The sequence below is a fragment of the Electrona antarctica genome (genome assembly GCF_951216825.1).
Source record: "Electrona antarctica genome assembly, chromosome: 13".
NCBI classification, from domain to species: Eukaryota; Metazoa; Chordata; class Actinopteri; order Myctophiformes; family Myctophidae; genus Electrona; species Electrona antarctica.
Window position 1 is genome coordinate 45,624,921 of NC_136794.1, and position 24,961 is coordinate 45,649,881.

Here is a 24,961-nt window from a genome sequence, read left to right on the forward strand (position 1 = left end):
ATAGAAAATAAAAAATACAAAATGGGGGCCCCTTTAAAGGTGGTGACTTTGAGAGTCCATGTTGAGTTCCTATGTTTCTAGGAGGTGGGAATTCAGTCTCTCTCCAGTGTGGAGAACAGGGTTACCACATTTGTGGAGGGAAGGGGGGGGGACACAAAAACCTGACCTGCAAGGCCAGGTGTCTAAATCAGTATTTTGTTCAAAAATCATCGTTGTACAACTTTAAATCAAAAACTATTAATGAATAGAGTTCGATGTGATCATTTTTCTAGTAACAGTTTATATATCATTACATGCATGCTTTCTTAGAAAATAAAATTCAAGGTATTTTATAATATCAATATTAATTATTAAACCAAAAGTTCAAACATAAATCAAATACTTTCAATATAAACTCAAACAGTTAACCAGTTGATCCAAGTTAACATGACACCAAGCCTATATAACTCACCGAAGAGTAACCAAGGATTGTCACAGTAGTGAAGAGGAACCTGCTGCTGCCATGCCAAACATTTCGGCCATCTTGAATGAGGTGGGAGTGGGGAGTGTAGGAACTGATGTCACCTTTATACTGCCTTGATTGACAGTTGACATGGGTTGCCATTTTCGGGTTGCCATGTTGGCTGGGTTACAGAAGCACTTGAAGCACACAAACCAACGTCGAACTGGTAAACAACATAAAAATACACAGATGCTTAGAACAACATCGCATAAACATAATACAGCACATAATCATGAATGAAATAAAGAAAATACAATCCAAAACATCCAAATAGTATTCAACATACCTTACTGGCTGCTCTACAAGCATGAGGGAATGAGAAGATCACTAGTGCCCATGCCATGGCCATGAACACAGCGACACATAACGTGAACTTCTGCATCACACTGTCAAATGACAGGTGTGCAACCATGTCTACCCGTCTACCTGACACCAGACGGCTCTGGATTAAGAGCGTCTGCTAAATGCCTAAATTGTAAATTGTAAATTGTAATAAAGTGTTCCGCATTAGCCAAAACAATGGCACTTCCGGTCTGACTTGGACATGCATTAAATAAGCAAACATGAGCAGTAAATAACTTAAATTAAATACAAAAGAAATAATTATGAATAATTGCAGCAGTTACAAGATACCATACCTCTATAAAAATGACACAGTGTACACATCGAATAACAACACAGCAGACAATAATGTGTTACATGTCTTCTGTTATTTTCTAGAAGTGATTACTTTACAAAAGGTCTCAATTGTTCATAAATAATGTTTGTTCATGAGCTGGTCACTGAGCTCTCATTGACTCCAGTGCATTCTGCCAAACTTCCGGGTAGTTTGGCTCCCATGAAAGTGTCCATGAAAGTGTCATGGCGCAGCCCAGTCACGTGACCACTTCACATCCTTCTCAGAGCTTCCTTGGTCTTATACTCCTCTTATCCTAGCTCCCTTGACACCGGTGGTGTAATAGAGAGACTAGAGTTAGAGTAGACAGCAGTGAGTAAGTAGCTAGGGGCTATTAGTTCCAACAACAGCAAGCTGACTCACTGGGCTTAAGGATATTGATGCAACTGGTCAACAGTCAACAACAGTGACCAGCAGCGTTACACAAAAACAACACAACACAACACAGGACAGCCTTTCTACCAAGATGCGTTGGTTCCAGGGCTCCATCCCGGCTGCCATTGCCTCCGCCAAACAACAGACCTTCATCTTCGTCGTTGTTATAACAGGTATATATATATATCTCTATCTATCTAGTATCTATCTGTGTAGGTTAGCTATTAGCTAGCTAGATGATTATTATAACTGCTGTGTCAAGTAGCTGGGTAGTAGCCAGCTAGCCATATTAGCTACCCCGGTTGAGACGTCATTGTAACACAATAGACATAAGGGGAACATTATTCCACCTCTCAGGTAAACCATACAAATACATGTTTTTAATCAATTATTATGGGCTTTTAGAATTGGTGTAGTTGTCTGTCGTGTATTGTAAACACGGAAGTGTGTGTGTGCGTCTATATATATGCTGCTGTCAAAGCTAACGTACGTTAGCCAACGTGTTATTATGTGGACGTTACACGTACACTGTGGTCACCTATTGAATAATATGTGTGTGTGATAGGCTACCTGATGGTGAAATCCCCGTGGAGAAAGGTGTGATGACTGAGAGCATGATTTTAGGCTATAGTTTATGTGTCAGTTGTTGTGGGTACAGTCTAAAATGGTGACATGTTTTCCCAATTCAGTTTACAAACCTTCGGAATGAAACCGTACACGAATACACTTGTAGTGATACTGTATTAATGTAGCACGAGAGCCCATTCTGTACAAACATTGATGTTGATGTCAGTTCGTTATTTATTAGCTCTTGGGTTAAAAACGACGTTCCCCTGCTGCGAAAATGCAAAACTGCGACCTCTGGAGGCGATGCATTTGACAGGACACCAATTTCTCTGCTGGTGTCCTATTTTCAGTGTAGTCTGTCAAACCGTTGATCTGATCATTACAATTATAAAAAACATGTCGTCACCCTAACTGTGGAGATGATCACCACATCATGATCAAATTGTGGAGGCAGTGGGGCATACATGATGACTATTAATGACTCATCACTACACAATTCTCACTCTGAAGGTGATGATGAGCAGTCTGCACAGCTCATGTCCAGCTGGGAGGATGACACAGTCCAGGAAGCTGCACAGAATTGTGTGGCGATCAAAGTGGACGCCAAGAGGTAATGTGTAATACAGGGAGGGGTCTTCAACGTTTTTTCAAGCCAATTACCCCTTAGCTGAGGGAGAGATGAAACTGACCCCCCGACTACATACTAGCGCGCGCTAAGAGCTTGTAGGTCTGCTATTTTTGAATTTTTTAAAAAATTCTTTCAGAGCGAACGTTTTTTTTTATTTCGACGTCAGGCCTAAATGGGTTAAGTGGTACTGAATTTGCAGCTCAACAAAAGCCAATTCATCCTAGTAGTGAATTAAGCAATATTACACGAGAGGGTGTGGGTTAACGTGATTATTGCCACGACAGGGATGCGGTGAGGAACGAGACAAAGTCGAGTTCCGCAAGCATCACTGAAGTGGCAATAATCACGTTAACCCACACCCTCGAGTGTAATATTGCAATTATACAACAGTTACCCTTAAAACTAAGAAAATCGCTGAAAGAATATATTTTTTTAATGACAGATGTAGTCACTACGACCACAAATGTCCCAAGAAACTAGCTAGCCTAGCCACCGAGTTTGCTAGCGCTCTGGGAGAACAGAGCAGCTGAATTCTTTGTTTTGATAAGGTGGTGAATGGTGCTGGTTTAACCCACGGCTAGAAGGCTTTTTCAACCAATCAGATTGCTTCCTCGAAACGACCTGTGGTATAATGACAATTTCACTATGAATTTAAATCTCTGCGATACTATTATTGTGAGTGTTCTTTTTTTTTAAATCAGTATAAGCAATAACTATTTTCGTCCCATCCCTAGTGTCAACTTCTGCTTCTTATTTATCAGCCTTTTATGTAAAAGATTTAAATCTTACTGGTGATACGTTTTGGGATAGGTATTTGTTCTAGCTTCTGGGACAATTATATAGGCATACCATGGGAAGATCGACACTTTAAATTGCATCGCATGGGTTTTAATCTTTGACAGTAACTTTGGATGTGTGCATTAAGATATGTATTGACCTTGTGATGTTCTTGTGTTTCCTCACAGTGATACCTGTGTGCAGTTCTCCCAGATCTGTATCCTTTTCCATGAACTCCATGCTGTACAGTTTGTAATGTTATTATGTATGTGATGATGATGATGGCTCCAGAATATGCTGTGAAGATTTATGACCAAATAAAATACAAATGTCTCAAGGATATCAAAATCCGGACTGATCTCCTGTTGGATGACATTGAATGGCGACAAAGTGCTCATGTTGATCCTCCTTATTAACTACTCCTTGGAACGTAGGTAGGGCTCGCACGTGTTCACGTCTATAGCCCGCCATTCGAACACAGTTCTCCTGCGTGGAAAGCGAACATCTTAACCACTAGCCTTTAGGGGAATTCCCCCCTTGGCCGTGAGCGGATACTATAGGCTTTTTGGTCATCAGGCAGAGGCTATAGAGCACCGAAGTCTGATTCAGTAGAGGGCACCAACACACAGGTTCATGTATTTTTTTATTTGCAGTGAAATCTCCATAGGGCGATTTTAGGTCGCTTCATATAAGAACTGTGTTTGAAAAATAAACCATCCAGCCCGGCCTTTCTGTCAGGGGAGTGGCTGTGCGTCGTTAATGATGTCCATTCATATTTGATACAGCCAGTTTCTGGAGAAAATGGAATTAATGTGGCCGCAAAAGCCTTGAAACTACATATGAAGGCAATGTCGCTGCTAATATACGTCATGCCCAGCTGTCAACACATTGCGTTCCTGAGATTCCTCGTTGACGTAAGCTCAGCTGGTGGTGACTCGACTAGTACTAACCACGAAACAAAAATAAAAATAAACGTAATTAACATTCAGTTTCTGTTGTGCGACGGGCAGATGCAGAGAGGAAATGTAGTCTCTGGGTTGTTTGACTCGTTTCTAACGCTTATTTTGTTACTCTTTGGGTATATTTGTACATTTCCACCTTCAGTCGATGCTTCATATCCATATGAGTGAAAAGGCCGGGGTGATCGGTTTATTTTTCAAACACAGTTCTTATATGAGGCGATCTAAAATCCCCCTATGGAGATTACAATGCAAATAAAAAGTACATGAACCTGTGGACGCCCTCTACTGACAGAACCTGTGGACGCCCTCTACTGACAGTGACGTCAGGACTTCGGTGCTCTATGAACGAACCACAACAATTGCTACACATGGGCTGCAGCAAAATGTTACTTTTTCAAACTCTAATGTGAAAATGTATGTGTAAATGTGAGTTTGTTGTGCCTTAACTCCCCGCTGTGTGAAGACCCGGTTGTCTGCATACCGTCCTGCTTTTTCATCGGAGAGAATGGAATTCCCCTTGAGGTCATTGCTGGCAGCGTGTCTGCAGAGGAACTCACAATCAGACTGGACAAAGTCAAACAGGTAGGGAGGGGGGTGGGAATAGGGCTGCAACTAGGCAAACAGGTAGGGAGGGGGGTGGGAATAGGGCTGCAACTAGGCAAACAGGTAGGGAGGGGGGTGGGAATAGGGCTGTCAAACAGGTAGGGAGGGGGGTGGGAATAGGGCTGCAACTAGGCAAACAGGTAGGGAGGGGGGTGGGAATAGGGCTGCAACTAGGCAAACAGGTAGGGAGGGGGGTGGGAATAGGGCTGTCAAACAGGTAGGGAGGGGGGTGGGAATAGGGCTGGCAAACAGGTAGGGAGGGGGGTGGGAATAGGGCTGCAACTATCAATTATTTTCTTGATTATTTTATCAATGTCTTTTTCAATTAATCAAATCAAATCTTTTTATTTTTAAAATATATTTTTATTTGAGTAACGATAACACTACTGCTGAATGAGACCACCTTGTTTTGTGCCCCCCAGAAGAGAAGATTTGTGTTAACACTTTCAAGATGTAATTATTTTTCCTCAAAAATAGCAGATGTACAAACTCGCAGCATGGCACGAAGTGACGCGTCATGAGCTTGTACATCTGCTGTTTTTGAATAGCCCAACTCGAATATCTAAAATGACCACGAATGCTTTCCCGGTTTTGATGGATTAACCCATTTTGGGCGGGAACCCCTTTTGGTGTTAGCATTATGTTATGCTTTAGCTATTGAAAAATAGCAGATCTACAAGCTCATAGCACGCCACCGAGTGGCGCGCTACGAGCTTGTAGGTCTGCTATTTTTGAAAAATCAAAGAACAACTGACATATAAACATAGCTTTTTCAGAAAACTTTCAGGATGTAGAAGACATTTTTAGAATCTGATCTCAGGTCAAAATGGGTTAAGACGTCTTAAATTGTTCTGCGACGCATCATCCGCTCCTGTTACGTTGTTACTCTCTTTCACACTATTCCTGTTCTCTTGTCTTGACAGATGCACTCTCTGCAGATGCAGGGAGTGGGATCAGAGTTAGCAGAGCCAGAGGTTCCGATGGAGGCCAGTCCGTCTGTCGGTGAACCCACAGAACCAGCCCTGGCCCCAGCTCCAACAGAACCAGCCCTGGCCCCAGCTCCAACAGAGCCAGCCCTGGCGCCAGCTCCAACAGAACCCATCTCTGCTCCTATGGAGGTCGCCACCGAGGAACCAGCGGAACACGCACAACCTGCTTCAACTCCAGCCACACCAAAAGGTCAGTCACTCGAGAAAAGCCATTGAAAGGATTTGATCGAATCTGATTCCATTATTATCGATTGATTCTGCATATCGTCCAATCCTTGTCATTTACTTTTTGATAAATTGTTGAGTGGAAAAAGAGATGCATACTAAACAGTTTTAATGGCATTAGTGTTATGTCTTAAAGCTAGACTTTCCTCTTCTACCCCGGGTTTTCTGCGACGGTGCTGAAATTCTTTACAATTGAGCTAAATAGAGCCTGCCTGCTTGATCATGGAATAAATGTAATCAATTTGTGTTGGATCATGTGTCTATGTATCATGACCTTTCACACTGTAAGAGCCATGAATTGGTTTGGTTATGTTGATTATACATTGGTCAATGAAATGAGTAGGCTGTCACTGGTGTTGATGTGGATGATTGACGGGCATAGGGGCGGACCCAAGGTTACCTTTAACATCACCTGTTCACCTGCTGTGAACACAGAGAGAGAGAGAGAGGGGGTGTGTGGGACGCCATACTTTTTGTTGACCGCTTTATTTTACTTTATTTCATTTACTTTGTAGCTGTGGTCATTTTTGCTTTACGTTTGAGCACCGTTATGAGTTATTTACATTGCTTTAATAAAACCCTTAAAATGCATCATTTGGATCCAGCAAATTCCTTTTGTTTGCGGCGGAGCACGTCTGACAACATGGCCCATCCCATCGCCTCTCAGCGACTTTAAGTTTATTTCTCATGTCGCTATTACACACACAATCTAAATGTTATTAGTGTGGTTGCCTATGGCAGCTGTGGCATGTACAGGCCTAGCCGCAATTTGCAGATCTTTTTATAATGGGATGAATCTAGAGTTGCAATACCCTCCATTGACTCCCCACTCATCCAATTTGGTTTGCGATCTGCTGGTCTTAAACGACGTTAAACTCACCAACATTGCAGCTGTAGTCCAAGCTTGAATTATCCTCTTTCAATCTGCCGAGCTTGTTTTTCATAAAAATCCACCGTAGACATGTTATGAGCTACTTTCTGTCAAGAAGTTCTGTGCAGGTGATTCTTTTTCTAAGTGCTGGAGTTTGGAAGCACTCGTCGTATGTCACTGAACGGCCCTGCGTACCACCTGTTTCGAATTTGCACATAATGCAGGAGGCAGCAGCGCGACCCGTTAACAAAAACGAGTGCTTCCAAACTGCAACACTTAGAAAAAGAATCACCTGCAGAGGATGTCTTGACAGAAAGTAGCTCATAACATGTCTATGGTGGATTTTTATCAAGCTCGGCAGATTGAAAGAGGATAATTCAAGCTTGGACTACATCTGCAATGTTGGTGAGTTTAACGTTGTTTAAGACAAGCAGATCGCAAACCAAATTGGATGAGTGGGGAGTCAATGGAGGGTATTGCAACTCTAGATTCATCCCATTATAAAAAAATCTAGTGTTGCAAATTGCGGCTAGTACAGGCCAGGGTGTTCGGTTTGGTCATTTTATCTTTTGTAATGAAAGTCTGTCTGTGGCACGTTCCAGCACCTTCTCTCGCTGTGTGTTAAACATTTCTGAAGATGCAGTTTAGAACGGAGACGGCTCGTTTAGGAAACATCATTGTGAATTATTAGAGGCAGAGCTACTCTGTGTGTGTGGGAGAGGTAAAGGTAACCTTTCGTATTAAACATCTGGCAGTGTGAACAATAAATCAATTCTTATTTCCTTGTCAGCCATTCCTGCCGACAGGCTTTACTGAAGCCCGTGGCTACATTACACTGTAATGTCGTCCTGTAATGATTACAGGACGACAGGATGTTTAAATATGTCACGGCACACAGGACAGGCAAAACTCCTGGAAAGCCATTTTAGTCTCAGAGTGAAGCTACAAACACTCAAGACAGAAAGATCAGCCATGTGTTAACACTTCCTCCTCTAGAATGTTCCCTGAAGGTTACTTTCACTTTGAATCTTTGTTCTTTTTAAGTTCTCCCAGTTCTATTTTAGTTTTAGTCATAGTCTCTTGATTGTGTGTGTGTGTGTGTGTGTGTGTGTGTGTGTGTGTGTGTGTGTGTGTGTGTGTGTGTGTGTGTGTGTGTGTGTGTGTGTGTGTGTGTGTGTGTGTGTGTGTGTGCGTGTGCGCGTGCGTGCACATACGGAGAGAGACAGAGTTATTTAATGAAGTGTGTGATGCCTAGTCGGCGACCAATCGTTAAGTGAAAGCCACAACGATATAATGACAGACGATTAAAAAAAAAAAGACTCCTGCACTGTGAAATACATAACGATCTGATTAGATGACTCGCCGACAACTTTAAAACTCCTCCAGTGTGTAGGGGGCCATTAGTCGACGAAATCAACACTGCAGTCTATGCTGCGTTCCTGTTTCTTTGTCACAGTGACGTCACTGCAGGTGTGCGCGCCGCGCGTTTCGAGCTTGTGGATCTGCTACTTTAGTATGACTGTGACGCTGTTGTATGATCAAGTAGGGAGATTCACAGACAATTTGGTACCGGGTCTAAATAATCACTGGGGAACATAGAAATGTGTAAATTATGTTTCTCTCATCCAGTTTCTTATTTAAACCTAACCTAAGGTTTTCAGAAAACCTTAGGTTAGGTTTTAGGAAGCGTTTTTAGAATCGGCCTCAGGTCTAAATGGGTTAAGAAGAAGGACTTGGTAAACCCAGCAAAGTGTTTCTAATCTTTGGTTTGTTGTATATTATTCAAATAGCTCTGTTTTGAAACAACATAATGCAGGGATTCTAAAATAAAAGGTTCTATTCTCTGTCTGCAGAACCCTTGACCAGGTCAGTGGATGAAGGTAGCAGTTCTGGAGCGGCAGCGCCCCCTGGTGATGACCAGAGCGCGGTGGACAGGTAGGAACACACGCACGCATACACGCACCAGTAGGCAGAAAGCTCAATTATCATTTGGCCAGGGGACATGACACTCTTATTGGATGATAACCCACAGAGCCTAGTCCTTCCACGCGCCAGAATGGTACCTCCCAGTCCCGGCAGAGTAGTTCAGGAGGAACGGATTGTGTGGCCCTGGTTTTTCCCAAATGGGACTGATCGAGGGTCGCTACTGGGACGTAAGTCGGGACTTGATCACCCCGGCTGAGTCACCTGAGTGAGGGGTATGATGTTGGGAGACCCGAAACCCTGATGACCTTGGGATACATCACTGAGGATATGTCCCAGGCGCATCCATGCGATGTATTTTTGTTTTTTTAGATTCTATTCCTCTATTGTCCAATTTATCCTAATTCAACATTTTTCTTTTGTTTTACTTTGTGTATCTGACGAGGTCAAAGACTCTTGAGATTTTCACACTTAATAAGTTATGGACCCACATTGTCTATAGAGGGTATGCGCGTGACATCATCATCATACCCGGAAGCTATGCGGGAACGCCTACTGAGTGGCAAAAAACTACTTTTCTGGCCTTGATAGCCCATACTGTACATCCAAACAGAAAAGTCAATCTGATTGCATTAAATGATGTTAAACAACATTAAATTCACTTTGCCACTCGATTTGCCACTCGATTTCCCATTCACTTTATGCATGCGCATACCCTCTATAGAGCGTCGCAGTCCCGCCCCCTACCATGGACCAGGAAATGAATCCCAATGCATTTTTCCCATAGACATTTCTTAAAGTATTTATTTAAATACTGTTACGCCGCGGACAAAGCCAACTCGAGTCGTGACAACTCATGACAACACAAACAATATTTTGGACCAAACAAATAATTACAAAGAAGAAAAACAACAAAAAAAGTGTTGTAACCTGCCGTTTTTTTTCTTCTTTCTAATTATTTGTTCGGCCCACAAAATGGTGTTTGTTGTCATGATTTGTCACGACTCGAGTTGGCTTTGTCCGCGGCGTAAACGTCTTTAAATAAATACTTTCTGAAATGTCTCTGAGGAAAATGAACGGAGAATCATTTCCTGGTCCATGTTAGGGGGCGGGACTGCGACGCTCTAGACCAGTGGTTCCCAAACCTTTCCGTGTCAAGGACCCCCAAATCAACATTTATTAGGCCACGGACCCCCCATTTGAAAACATATGCCAGTGACCCCGATAAGGGAGGATTTTTACGGCTCTAGCAGTGATTCCGAAACACATTCATTTCATGGACCCCCAGTTTCACACGCATTATGCTACAGACCCTCGATTTAATGGCATTTCTATCTCTGGTACCCCAATTTATATTGAAAAACCACTGTTAATTTAACTCTGAGAGTGTACAAATGGAACTAACGGGTCCATTTGTTTCCATTTGTACACTCTCAGAGTTACAGACCCATAAGGTTCCTTATATCTCTGAGCTAGGTACCCCCTGGAGCTCCCTCAAGTACCCCTAGGGGTCCCCGGACCCCACTTTGGGAACCACTACTCTATACCGCTGTTCAGGTTAACATTTGTCATGGAACAAGTCAATTTACAATTTAGGCATAATAGCAGACGCTCTTAATCCAGAGCGATTTACAGTAATCAAGGTAAACACAAGGTAATAATACATCAAATGCAGAGAAAATGGTAATCTACAGTAGGAATATAGGTAGACTACGAACCTATCATCAGTCACATGACACAAAGGGCATTAAGCAACTAGTCGACTAGTAAATCCACTAGTCGACCTTGTTGGTACTAGTTCACTAGTTGATAAGAAAAAAAAAGATTATAGTTATAGTCACCATGTACACAGTTTATCAATGTACAAATATGTATTTAAAAAAAAAAAAAGTTTATTTTTTTAATTTCTTTTATTTTTTTACATAATAGGTAGTTAAACAACTAGTCGACTAGGCAACTAGTCAGCTAGTAAAAATGACTAGAAGTGAATGCCCTATGACACATTGTCTCTACCACTGTCCAGGTTAACGCAGCAACTGGAGGACAGACGAGTTCAGAAGAAGAAAGAAGAGGAAGAGGTGAGTATTTTCCACTGCCTAGTAGAAAAACAAACTTAAAAAAAATATATATATAAATTATTAAATGTCAGTAATTATTTTAATTTATTGTCATATCTGCCCTGTGTCATTTTTGAGTGGTGCAAACCACTCCAACTATGTATGTGTGTACCTGTACGTGTGTGTACCTGTACGTGGGACCCCAAAAAAGCATGGTTACTATGGTCACTGACATTACGTCAGACCACAGCTGATCAGGCTATATAAGACCTTGCACCACTCAGTTCACACGGGTGTGATTTTTTTATTACGAAGCCTAAAAGGCCAAACGGAAATTAAAATGTTCTTATGTTACAAGGTTCAATGCCAAAAACACAATGACATCGTTAACACAACGGTTGCCGGGATTCCTTCAAAATAGGAGCTCTGGGGTGCCGGAAAGATATGGCCGCTTTTACTCTGAAACCCACGACCGGAAACAATCCGCTAAATAAGTGTGCTTTACATTTCTAGCTTACAATGCGATCGTTTTAGTTTATACGATATATAATCCAAAACGCGTTCATATTTTGCGGGAGAGACGGATGAGGAGCAGAAATGAAGCGCCAGTATATCGATCCGTTCAACACCACGGAGAGCGCCCTGGATTAGGAGAGACGAGTCATTCTTTCTGAATGACTCGTCAACGTTAAGCTAACAGGGGCTCAGAGTGTAGCATACGGTAGCCGAAAGGCGGACTGACAAATAAAAAAAAAGGAAAGAAATCAGAATATTCATATCTCGCCTCGTATCATTGAGGGTGCGCTAAGACGTCCGAGGACGTCGTATGAACCCCTCGGTTCGAGTCCCTATGACGTTTCCAGACGTCCTACTGTATGTACAGAATGTGTTAACCACAATTATTTGTATGACAATTAATCATGAACTTAAAGTTTGTAATGGTGATGCAGCCCTTTGCCTACTGCAGGGGTTCTCAACCTGGGGGTCGCTGATCCCATGACGGCCGCTGTGCTCATTGTCCTGTGTGTGTGTGTGTGTGTGTGCTGTGATTCAGGAGCAGATCAAGAGGGAGATGGAGCGCAGGAAGGTGGGGAAGGACATGGTGGACTTCAAGAGGAAACAGGAGGACGACAAGAACAAGCGGCTCATGGATGAGCGGAACCGCGAGAAGGCTGAGGAGAAGGCCGCCAGGGACCGGGTCAAAGCGCAGATCGCTCTGGTAAATAAATATATCCACCTTCGGACTGGAGTAGTGTGTAAATTGCACAGCCTTTTCTGGCAGTAACCCAATAAGACCTGGGGCCAAATGTCTTCTAAATCCTAACAGTTTTCTGAAAAACGTATGTTTCTATATCAGTGGTGTATTTGGCCGCCGACACGAATCTCAAAATATTTTTTTTCCTGGGACCCCCAGAAGCAAGGATTTAGTTAAAATGTTTGCTTTAAAAAATATATATAATTTTTTCAAAAATCATACATTTGACCCCTGGACCGCTGGCTTCCCAGGTGGGCTCAATAACCACTCGGCTAAGGCCGCCGCCAGCTGTTTAGCTGATGATGAACTAACATGCTTGGTGGCTTTGATACCATAGATATAAAAACCTAGATAACCTGTGCATTGGAGCGACCTGTATCGCAGCTTGGAAGGCGGAATTCACGTGGAAGTGCGGACATACGGAAGGCACGCTGCCACTCAACTACTAGCCAATCACAACGCGTCCTTTTTCCGGGACGTATTGATTCAATTCAAAGGAGAAAACAAACATTTACATTACCTCTGATTGGCCTACTGGACGTCCCCTTCTGTGATGGATGCGGAAGCTTGCCTTCCCTGAAATGGTGCACGAGACACAGACGCCCCAGAGCCGAAGAAGACCTTTCTATGTCTATGGCCGATAAAGCAGTCGTTCCCAAACTTTTTCATCTCAAGGATCCCCAAATCAACATTTATTAGGCCACGGACCCCCCATTTGAAAACATATGCCAGTGACCCCGATAAGGGAGGATTTTCATGGCTCTAGCAATGATTCCGAAACATAGTAATTTCATGGACCCCCAGTTTCACACGCATTATGCTACGGACCCCCGATTTAATGGCATTTCTATCTCTGGTACCCCAATTTATATTCTAAAACCACTGTTAATTTAACTCTGGGCGTGTACAAACATTTGTACACTCTCAGAGTTACAGACCCATAACTATCTCTAATTGAGCTAGGTACCCTCAAGTACCCCCAGGGGTCCCCGGACCCCACTTTGGGAACCCATGCGATAAAGGCTTCCCCTTCCTGTTCCTCTGCAGGACCGCGCTGACAGAGCCGCTCGCTATGGCAAGAACCAGGAAGACCCGGAGGCTACCAGGCAAATAAATAAAAATGCCGCCAGGGACCGGGTCAAACAGCAGATCGCTCTGGTAAATAAATATAAAGGCCGCCAGGGACCGGGTCAAACAGCAGATCGCTCTGGTAAATAAATATAAAGGCCGCCAGGGACCGGGTCAAACAGCAGATCGCTTTGGTAAATAAATATATAGAAGGCCGCCAGGGACCGGGTCAAACAGCAGTTCGCTCTGGTAAATAAATATAAAGGCCGCCAGGGACCGGGTCAAACAGCAGATCGCTTTGGTAAATAAATATAAAGGCCGCCAGGGACCGGGTCAAACAGCAGATCGCTCTGGTAAATAAATATAAAGGCCGCCAGGGACCGGGTCAAACAGCAGATCGCTCTGGTAAATAAATATAAAGGCCGCCAGGGACCGGGTCAAACAGCAGATCACTTTGGTAAATAAATATAAAGGCTGCCAGGGACCGGGTCAAACAGCAGATCGCTCTGGTAAATAAATATAAAGGCCGCCAGGGACCGGGTCAAACAGCAGATCGCTTTGGTAAATAAATATAAAGGCCGCCAGGGACCGGGTCAAACAGCTGATCGCTTTGGTAAATAAATATATAGAAGGCCGCCAGGGACCGGGTCAAACAGCAGATCGCTTTGGTAAATAAATATATAGAAGGCCGCCAGGGACCGGGTCAAACAGCAGATCGCTCTGGTAAATAAATATATAGAAGGCCGCCAGGGACCGGGTCAAACAGCAGATCGCTCTGGTAAATAAATATATAGAAGACCGCCAGGGACCGGGTCAAACCGCAGATCGCTCTGGTAAATAAATATAAAGGCCGCCAGGGACCGGGTCAAACAGCAGATCGCTCTGGTAAATAAATATAAAGGCTGCCAGGGACCGGGTCAAACAGCAGATCGCTCTGGTAAATAAATATAAAGGCCGCCAGGGACCGGGTCAAACAGCAGATCGCTTTGGTAAATAAATATATAGAAGGCCGCCAGGGACCGGGTCAAACAGCAGATCGCTCTGGTAAATAAATATAAAGGCCGCCAGGGACCGGGTCAAACAGCAGTTCGCTCTGGTAAATAAATATAAAGGCCGCCAGGGACCGGGTCAAACAGCAGATCGCTCTGGTAAATAAATATAAAGGCCGCCAGGGACCGGGTCAAACAGCAGATCGCTCTGGTAAATAAATATAAAGGCCGCCAGGGACCGGGTCAAACAGCAGATCGCTCTGGCAAATAAATAAAAATGCCGCCAGGGACCGGGTCAAACAGCAGATCGCTCTGGTAAATAAATATAAAGGCCGCCAGGGACCGGGTCAAACAGCAGATCGCTTTGGTAAATAAATATATAGAAGGCCGCCAGGGACCGGGTCAAACAGCAGATCGCTTTGGTAAATAAATATAAAGGCCGCCAGGGACCGGGTCAAACAGCAGATCGCTCTGGTAAATAAATATAAAGGCCGCCAGGGACCGGGTCAAACAGCAGATCGATTTGGTAAATAAATATAAAGGCCGCCAGGGACCGGGTCAAACAGCAGATCGCTCTGGTAAATAAATATAAAGGCCGCCAGGGACCGGGTCAAACAGCAGATCGCTCTGGTAAATAAATATAAAGGCCGCCAGGGACCGGGTCAAACAGCAGATCGCTTTGGTAAATAAATATATAGAAGGCCGCCAGGGACCGGGTCAAACAGCAGATCGCTTTGGTAAATAAATATATAGAAGGCCGCCAGGGACCGGGTCAAACAGCAGATCGCTCTGGTAAATAAATATATAGAAGGCCGCCAGGGACCGGGTCAAACAGCAGATCGCTTTGGTAAATAAATATAAAGGCCGCCAGGGACCGGGTCAAACAGCAGATCGCTTTGGTAAATAAATATATAGAAGGCCGCCAGGGACCGGGTCAAACAGCAGATCGCTTTGGTAAATAAATATATAGAAGGCCGCCAGGGACCGGGTCAAACAGCAGATCGCTCTGGTAAATAAATATAAAGGCCGCCAGGGACCGGGTCAAACAGCAGATCGCTCTGGTAAATAAATATAAAGGCCGCCAGGGACCGGGTCAAACAGCAGATCGCTTTGGTAAATAAATATAAAGGCCGCCAGGGACCGGGTCAAACAGCAGATCGCTTTGGTAAATAAATATAAAGGCTGCCAGGGACCGGGTCAAACAGCAGATCGCTTTGGTAAATAAATATAAAGGCCGCCAGGGATCGGGTCAAACAGCAGATCGCTCTGGTAAATAAATATAAAGGCTGCCAGGGACCGGGTCAAACAGCAGATCGATTTGGTAAATAAATATAAAGGCCGCCAGGGACCGGGTCAAACAGCAGATCACTTTGGTAAATAAATATAAAGGCTGCCAGGGACCGGGTCAAACAGCAGATCGCTCTGGTAAATAAATATAAAGGCCGCCAGGGACCGGGTCAAACAGCAGATCGCTTTGGTAAATAAATATAAAGGCCGCCAGGGACCGGGTCAAACAGCAGATCGCTCTGTTAAATAAATATAAAGGCTGCCAGGGACCGGGTCAAACAGCAGATCGCTCTGGTAAATAAATATAAAGGCCGCCAGGGACCGGGTCAAACAGCAGATCGCTTTGGTAAATAAATATATAGAAGGCCGCCAGGGACCGGGTCAAACAGCAGATCACTTTGGTAAATAAATATATATAAGGCTGCCAGGGACCGGGTCAAACAGCAGATCGCTTTGGTAAATAAATATAAAGGCCGCCAGGGACCGGGTCAAACAGCAGATCGTTTTGGTAAATAAATATAAAGGCCGCCAGGGACCGGGTCAAACAGCAGATCGCTTTGGTAAATAAATATATAGAAGGCCGCCAGGGACCGGGTCAAAGAGCAGATCGCTCTGGTAAATAAATATATAGAAGGCCGCCAGGGACCGGGTCAAACAGCAGATCGCTTTGGTAAATAAATATAAAGGCCGCCAGGGATCGGGTCAAACAGCAGATCGCTCTGGTAAATAAATATAAAGGCCGCCAGGGACCGGGTCAAACAGCAGATCGCTCTGGTAAATAAATATAAAGGCCGCCAGGGACCGGGTCTAACAGCAGATCGCTCTGGTAAATAACCCATTTTGACCTGAGATCAGATTAAAAAAATGTCTTCTAAATCCTAACAGTTTTCTGAAAAAACGGATGTTTCTATATCAGTGGTGCTCAAACGTTTTCATGTCTTGGACCCCCTACATTATATGTATTTGGCCGCCGACACCCATCTCAAAATATATTTTCTTTTCCTGGGACCCCCAGAAGCAAAGATTTTAGTTAAATGCAGTGCATTGGAGCGCCCTGTATCGCAGCCTGGAAGTGCGGACATACGGAAGGCACGCTGCCACTCAACTACTAGCCAATCACAACGCGTCCTTTTCCGGGACGGATCGATTCAATTCAAAGGAGAAGACAAACATTTACATTAACACTGATTGGCCTACCGGACGTCCCCTTCTGTGTTGGATGCGGAAGCTTGCCTTCCCTGAAATGGCGCACGAGACACAGACGCCCCAGAGCCGAAGAAGACCTTTCTACTGTATGTCTATGGCCGATAAAGCAGGGGTTCCCAAACTTTTTCGTGTCGAGGACCCCTAAATCAACATTTATTAGGCCACGGACCCCCCATTTGAAAACATATGCCAGTGACCCCGATAAGGGAGGATTTGTATGGCTCTAGCAGTGATTTCGAAACATAGTCATTTCATGGACCCCCAGTTTCACACGCATTATGCTACGGACCTCCAATTTAATAGCATTTCTATCTCTGGTACCCCAATTTATATTCTAAAACCACTGTTAATTTAACTCTGAGAGTGTACAAACATTTGTACACTCTCAGAGTTACAGACCCATAACTATCTCTAATTGAGCTAGGTACCCCCTGGAACTCCCTCAAGTACCCCCAGGGGTCCCCGGACCCCACTTTGGGAACCCATGCGATAAAGGCTTCCCCTTCCTCTGCAGGACCGCGCTGACAGAGCCGTTCGCTATGGCAAGAACCAGGAGGAGCTGGAGGCTACCAGGCAGGCAGCGCTACAGGCCAAGCAGGCCGAGATGGAGGCCAGGAAGGAGGCCAAGGTCAGGGAGAGGAGGTAGGAGAGACATGCCGTTAGTCAAGGATGACAGTAATGTCATTAGGGGTGTAAAAAGATTAAAATTAGAATCGCGATTCCCATTATGAACGATTCATAATATATCTTTTTTTTTAAATATTTTTTTCTGATTAGTTACAGGAGTTTTCATTACATGGCGTTTGTTATATGAAATGTAAGCTCACCCTAATCACAGTAAACATCATGTCTTCAGTCATTTTCAAGTTACTGTAGTATAGTCACTTCAGTTGGCTGGAGTAGATTGTGATGAAATCCTATGTATTGAATCGAGAATCATTTTGAATAGAGAATAGTTTTGAATCTGGAAAAAAAATGCTTTTGATTTTTTTTTTTTTATCGTTTTTGGATTTTGAATCGAATCGTGACCCCAAGAATCGGAATCGAATCGTGGGACACCCAAAGATTCACATCCCTAAATGTCATACAGAAATGCAAATTATTGTCATTGTCGGGCAGAAACCTTATCTCCATATTTTAACTTTTTGTGTTTTTTGGTAAATGAATGCCCCCAGTTGATCATACTATTACAGCATCCCCCACACAAGCATCAAAAGTAGCAGATCCAGAAACTCGAAACGTGGTGCTTTTTGAGATTGTAGATCTGTTACTTTTTTTTTTTTTTTTTTTACATATGACGTTTCAACCCAAATATATTAAAATAACAAGCACATATCTATATTTTGTTGCATTGTGATTGTTTGTTTTGGGGCTGACTGGCCCACCTTTTCAAAAAGAAATGCTGTCTCAATGATTCCTTTCAAGCACAACAAATGTGGTAGAGGCACTGATTACAGTTCATTCAGAGTTCATTCACAATCTTGTCATAATGCATGGTGTGCGTTTGTTGTTGTGCTCACAGTACCATAGCGAGGATACAGTTCCGACTCCCAGACGGTTCTTCCTTCACCAACCAGTTCCCCTCAGAGAGCAGACTACAGGAGGCCAGGCAGTTTGCTGTTCAGGTACAACAAAGCACTTATTCGGCATAAAGGTTTCTTATTCACGTGGCAGATACATATTTAATCTAGCATACAGAAAATTGCATTCAATTCATTTAAATAAGTTCTGGGTTGCAGTTTTATCTTCATTGATGAAACTTAGCAGCTTAGTGTTCTGCTTTGTGAATTGATACGGCCCATAGTTAGTAATGATGGTAACTTGTGCATTTGGGTCTGTTTGGGTCCGTTTGGTTCCAAACTATCATTTAGCTGGCACTCCCTCGGGTACCCCTGGTTGTTTTTTCCCCCTGCTCCTCTGAATGTGTCTTGTCCCTCTTCCAGCAAGTGGGGAACCGCTACGGTAACTTCGCCCTGGCCACCATGTTCCCCCGGAGGGAGTTCACAGACGAGGACCTGGACAAGACCCTGCTGGAGCTGGAACTGGCCCCTAGTGCCTCCGTAGTGCTGCTGCCTGTAAGTAGAGGAACCCCAACCGCTCGCTTCTTTACCCATTAACCCATTTTGTACTGAGGTCGATTAAAAAAAAAAGCTTCTACATTTTTTCTGAAAACATGTTTCTATGTTTCTATGTCAGTGGTGCTCAACCTTTTTCATGTCAAGGACCCCCAGAATTATCTCTATTGGGCCACGGACCCCCATCTAAAAAGCGATTTGCAAAAATGCCTTCTAATTATATCTGCTATTTTTGAATAGCCAAAGTATACAATATGTTTTTAAAGTGGTTAAAATGATTGTGATGCTACAGTATATCAACTACTTTTTCTGGTCGTCTCCCTGCTCTTCTATTGAGACATTTAGCTGGTGTCAAAGGTCATGTCTCACGTGCAGGCCTGGAATTTCATCCTTTTAGGGGCAAGGCCACTTGGCCTTTAGTGTGGTCAACTTTTTAAGGGCACAAGGCCAAGTGCCAGGGCATGAAGGCCATCAATTAAAAAATGATTTTCCGATGAACATTGGTTCAGAACAGTGCTTCTTAAATAAATAATCACAGCTTTAAATAACAAAATATAAGTAGCTACTGTTGTAAAATATTGTAAACATGTTTTGGGGACCCAGTCCAGAGATGAAAATCATAATGAAATGGCCTAGGACCCTGTCAGGCTGTCACCCTAGGCTAATTAATATAAATTTAATTTGGGGGTCCTTGAAATTTAAATGGCTGAGGATCATTGGGTTAAACTGAGTTAATTCACATAAAATACAATGACAGCCTACATAACTTTTGAATAAGGGCTTGGTTTAGAAAAGCCTATATTTTGTGCTAAACTAATATATTGAATAACATGGCATTGTAGAGAGGTTAGTGACAGATAAGATAATTTCTCCATTGTGGGGCTGCACCACTGAGGACTCTGCAGTAAGTCAACACAAAGTGAAAGTGCAGCTTCAAATCAGTTTTTTGTTCTTACCTGGAGACAGTGTGTGCTGTGCACAGGGGAACAATTGTTTAATTATATCCATGGTGTCTTTCTGTCGCTATCCATAATGCGACGCAAAAGTACATTTATGTTTGTTTTGGTGGGCTAGATAGATTCGGTAGATCTCCTCCTTGTATGGACAGCCACGCTGTTTCGCATTAGACAAAAGGAAATCAGCTGGACCATGTCCGACCAACGTTAATACATGTGACGTAGGACCGCCACACTGTCGCAACTGTAGGAAACATTGTTTTGTTTTGAGTGATAGTTGCAGTTTGACCGGATAGCTAGATTAGCTACACTAGTAGGCAGCGTGTGGGCTAAATGCCCTCTGTTTACTCTGTCAGTGCGTGTATGTGTGGCGCGGAGGAGGAGGCGTGCGGGTGTGTGTGTGTGTGTGTGTGTGTGTGTGTGTATGCGCGCGTCATGACGACCAGCGGCAGCGGGGGTAGTTATTAAGGCAAAGTACCGCAAAATAATCAAACCACTTTGCAAATGGCAACACAACTACAACACAAATTTGTTCTGCGCGGGACGTGAGGGGAACATTGGTTACCGTAATGACTGGAAAATTGCGATAAACGGTAAAATGAACTTCTGTGGGCGCCGGTCGGGGCACCACGGCCACTGTGGCCGTATGGGCATATACTTTTTCGAGGGGCACACGGCCAAAGAGAGGGGCAACGACGGCCATGGCCGCCGTGGCCGCCGTGAAATTCCTGCCCTGCTCACGTGTATGAATTTTGACCTGATGGTCAAGATTCAATTTATCCCCTGAGCAAGCAGGCAGGCTCCATTAGCTCAATGGTAAAAAAAAAAAATCACACCCGTGTGAACTGAGTGGTGCACCTACACATTTATTGTATAGTTACTGTACATTAGACCAGACTACACTCTGACGTGATATCTGTGATGTCAGTGACGTCACATACTAACCATAGCAACCATGCTCGTTTTTTTGGTTGCTAACCATAGCAACCATGCTCGTTTTTTTTGGTACGAACAAACACGGGAACACGGGTACACAGGTACAAAGCCAGTTGTTGGAGTGGTTTGCACCACTCAAATATCAGCACGGATTTGAAACCGGGTCCAAATCCGGGGTAAAAGAGGAAAGTTCCATGTTTCTGTGTTTTTATTGATTACAAAGGGTGTTATTTTCACTTTGACTTTATGAATGAATGAATGAATGAAAAACTTTATTCCGAACATGATAAAATTAGACAAAAGTCAAAGAATTAAAATAAGTGAAATATAGAAACAAATAAAATTATATTAAAACAAAAAAACAAGCCTCACTGGCCGCAAGTATAATTATTTTTCTTTTTTTTTTTACTTTTATATGTTGAAAAAAGATGTTGAATGTGGTTACAAATGTGGTTCTGATACCTCTGAAAGTCTTACTTTTATTTCACCCCCTGTAGCAGACGGGCCGACCTAACAACACGGTGGTCCAGTCCACTGATGGAGGTGGGTTCTGGGCCCTGCTGGGACACATCCTCTACCCCCTGCTGGCCGTGTGGAGGTTCCTCAGTGGGTTCCTGTTCGCCAGCCCCTCTCCTCCCCCAGCAGGCCCCCAGCGGCCCAACGCTCACGCCAGGCCCGGCTCGTCAGCAGCCGGCTCTGAAGAACCACAGAGGTAAAATGTGAACCTTGTCCTCAGGGCCGGATCACAGCTCTCAGTCGACATGACATACAAGCCAGCATGTCTTCTACGGCATTGGTTCCCAAACTTTTTCGTGTCAAGGACCCCCAAATGAACATTTATTAGGCCACGGACCCCCCATTTGAGACCCCGATAAGGGAGGATTTTTACGGCTCTAGCAGTGATTCCGAAACATATTAATTTCATGGACCCCCAGTTTCACACGCATTATGCTACGGACCCCCGATTTAATGGCATTTCTATCTCTGGTACCCCAATTTATATTGTAAAACCGCTGTTCATTTAACTCTGAGAGTGTACAAATGGAACCAAATGGACCCGTTCCATTTGTACACTCTCAGAGTTACAGACCCATAAGGGTCCATTTGGTTCCTAACTATCTCTAATTGAGCTAGGTACCCCCTGGAACTCCCTCAAGTACCCATAGGGGTCCCCGGACCCCACTTTGTGAACCACTGCTCTACGGAAGCACGTCATCCACTGAAATTGGGCAATCTACAAACTCACAACGTTGTGAGCTTATAGATTGCCTATTTTTTAGTTATTAGTTAATTTAACCCATTCTGGGCGGGAACCCCTTTTGGTGTTTTAACTAAGCATTATGTTATACTTGAGCTATTGAAAAATAGCAGATCTACAATCTCATAGCGTGCCACCGAGTGGCGCGCTATGAGCTTGTAGGTCTGCTATTTTTGAAAAATCGTAGAAATTGCGGCCAAATCTTTGAATATATATTCTTTCAGAGCGAACGTTTTTTTTTATTTCGACGTCGGGTCTAAATGGGTTAAGATTGAAGAGGTCAAACTAGTGACAGAATACACTTTCAGTCAAAAGTTGTTGTCCTTCTTGTAATTATTCCGTGTCCCTTCCTGCCTTTCCCTTTTGCTCAGAGAAACTCTACGCAAGCGCCCTATGGAGAACCGGCCAGACGGATTCAAGAAGGACGGCAAAATCCACCGGTTACGCACACAGGAAGACAGCGAGGACGAGAACAACACCTGGAACGGCAACTCCACCCAACAGATGTAGTAGTGCAATGAAGCCTGTCTTTCTACCCCTGCTCCCCTACCCTACCCCATTCGACTGGTATCATGTATATAATCGGCGAAATCATCCGTTATCAGCACGTTTGAATGGTGCCAAAATGTCCATACTGGCATCCTCACTGTTCAGTATGTCATTATCTGCGATTGTAGCGATTGTCATTATCACTGATGTCCTGACGGAGGCGCGCCGTGTCTGGTGGCCATGAGCTACGTGGCACCGCCGAGCGAGGCGCTAGCCGAGCGAGTCGCCGTGCCGAGCGTTGCGAAGGCCACCAGACCCGACTCAGCGCCGTTCGAGTTACGTCCTGATAGGCAGAGAATAGTATATATTAGTAGCTCCTAGTTCCATGCACCAAAATGACACGTCCACCAGGGGGAAACCTTGACCAGGCTATGTGGTGAGGATGCCAGTATCAACATTTTGGCACCATTCAAACGTGCTGATAACAGATGATTTCGCCATTCCAATGCAGAGATAACAGTCGAATCGGCTGCCTCCCCCTTCCCCCAGCGTTGACTTTGAGTGTGCGGCAGTATAACCGAAGAGTTGTGCTGTTTTTATAGGGCTATTGTTTTTCTCTCTATCTTGTCCAAGGCCTGTGCTCCTGCTCCTCCCTTGCATGGGTTAAAATTATAGTTAAAAACGATTCAATAATACAATGAACTTTTGAACTGAAATGATGTGTCTTTAGACGGCAGCCATGGGGTTGCCGCCGGCTGAAAGCTTCCTATAAAGGATGAAGTTTGGAGTTTTCAGCAGATCGTGGCTGCCGGTTCATTCAGATGATTCTATTTAACAATGAAAAGAAGATGTTTTTGTGTTTTTATTTAATATATCAGTAACCCCAGAGATGTATAAAAAAACGCTCTTTAATGAAAACGTACGTATGTGAGGGATCTTCTGGTAGAAGGAGGGCCAGTCTGTTGAACTGTTTGTTTTCTAGCTAAGGAGTTGTTGGCACCACCCTCCTGGCATCCGGCCATGTTGGCACCACCCTCCTGGCATCCGGCCATGTTGGCACCACCCTCCTGGCATCCGGCCATGTTGGCACCACCCTCCTGGCATCCGGCCATGTTGGCACCACCCTCCTGGCATCCGGCCATGTTGGCACCACCCTCCTGGCATCCGGCCATGTTGGCACCACCCTCCTGGCATCCGGCCATGTTGGCACCACCCTCCTGGCATCCGGCCATGTTGGCACCACCCTCCTGGCATCCGGCCATGTTGGCAGTGGAATGTTTCTACTACTGTAGTTGTAAAATGGGCGACCACTGTTACTGCTCTCGTTAATCAATGATGAGAATTAAAGCGACCTGTTTTTTTCAATAAACTTTTGACTTGTGTCAAAACTTTGACAGTGGTGCATGCATGGATTGTTTTCTGTTCAGCTGTGTGATTGACAGAACTTAACCAATAACCCTTAAACCATTTTGGGTGGGAACCCCTTTTGGTGTTAGCATTATGTTGTGCTTTAGCTATTGAAAAATAGCAGATCTACAAGCTCATAGCGCGCCACCGAGTGGTGCGCTACGAGCATGTAGGTCTGCTATTTAAAAAAAATTGACTGACATAGAAACATAGCTTTTTCAGAAAACTGTCAGGATGTAGAAGACATTTTTAGAATCTGATCTCAGGTCAAAATGGGTTAAGCCCTAACCACGCCAAAGGGTCAAGGCGGTTTTAGCGCTGTCCCTGCGGTGTGATATTTCTTGTTGCATGTTGACCCACGTTGACCCTAGTGATTCAACACATGGAATTCAATGGCCCAAACCACGCCAAAGGGTCATGAAGGTTTTAGCGTTAACTCCTTGCAACCGTTTGGACCCAAGGAGTGGCATGGTGACCCTTAGGTGTGGTTAGGGCTTTAGACCTGAGGCCGTTTCTTAGAAATGCCTTCTGAATGGTAAATGGTGTATTCCTTTATCCAAGGCGCTTTACATAGAGTGTGCATTACATTCATTCACCCACTCACACACACATTCATTCACATATTCATTCACCCATTCACACATTCATTCACCGATGGCAGAGGAAACCATGCAAGGCACCGACCTGCTCATCAGGATCAATGAGAGGTATAGGGTGCGTTCGGAAATGCGCCCCGGGAATGTGGTCAGTTTGTTCAGTGTGCCTTATTTACGAACGACCACAGCTGTGACGCATTCACACCGGACAACCCCAGCTTCAGGGTAGGGTCGCTCAGTGCGGGCACTCGGCACACCCGGTGCGCAGCGCACTGGATTTTCGA

At 44.2% G+C, this 24,961-nt stretch overlaps 1 protein-coding gene across 3 annotated transcripts; it reads left to right on the plus strand.

Moving 5' to 3' along the window:
- Positions 1-1,372: 1,372 nt before the first annotated feature.
- ubxn4 (UBX domain protein 4) lies at positions 1,373-24,073 on the plus strand. 3 transcript variants are annotated; one of them, XM_079518465.1, is made up of 15 exons: positions 1,373-1,726; positions 2,631-2,730; positions 3,714-3,742; positions 4,951-5,069; positions 6,014-6,269; positions 9,029-9,110; positions 11,122-11,176; positions 12,210-12,374; positions 13,458-13,568; positions 17,475-17,602; positions 18,483-18,585; positions 18,904-19,035; positions 21,425-21,639; positions 22,557-22,744; positions 23,207-24,073. In XM_079518465.1, the coding sequence occupies exons 1-14, from the start codon at positions 1,645-1,647 to the stop codon at positions 22,693-22,695; spliced, it is 1,716 nt and encodes a 571-aa protein (XP_079374591.1). In that variant the 5' UTR covers positions 1,373-1,644; the 3' UTR covers positions 22,696-22,744; positions 23,207-24,073. The 3 variants fall into 3 exon arrangements, with proteins under 3 accessions (XP_079374591.1, XP_079374590.1, XP_079374592.1); XM_079518464.1 differs by having other exon boundaries at positions 22,557-24,073; XM_079518466.1 differs by lacking the exon at positions 13,458-13,568 and having other exon boundaries at positions 1,379-1,726; positions 22,557-24,073.
- The last annotated feature ends 888 nt before the right edge of the window (positions 24,074-24,961 follow it).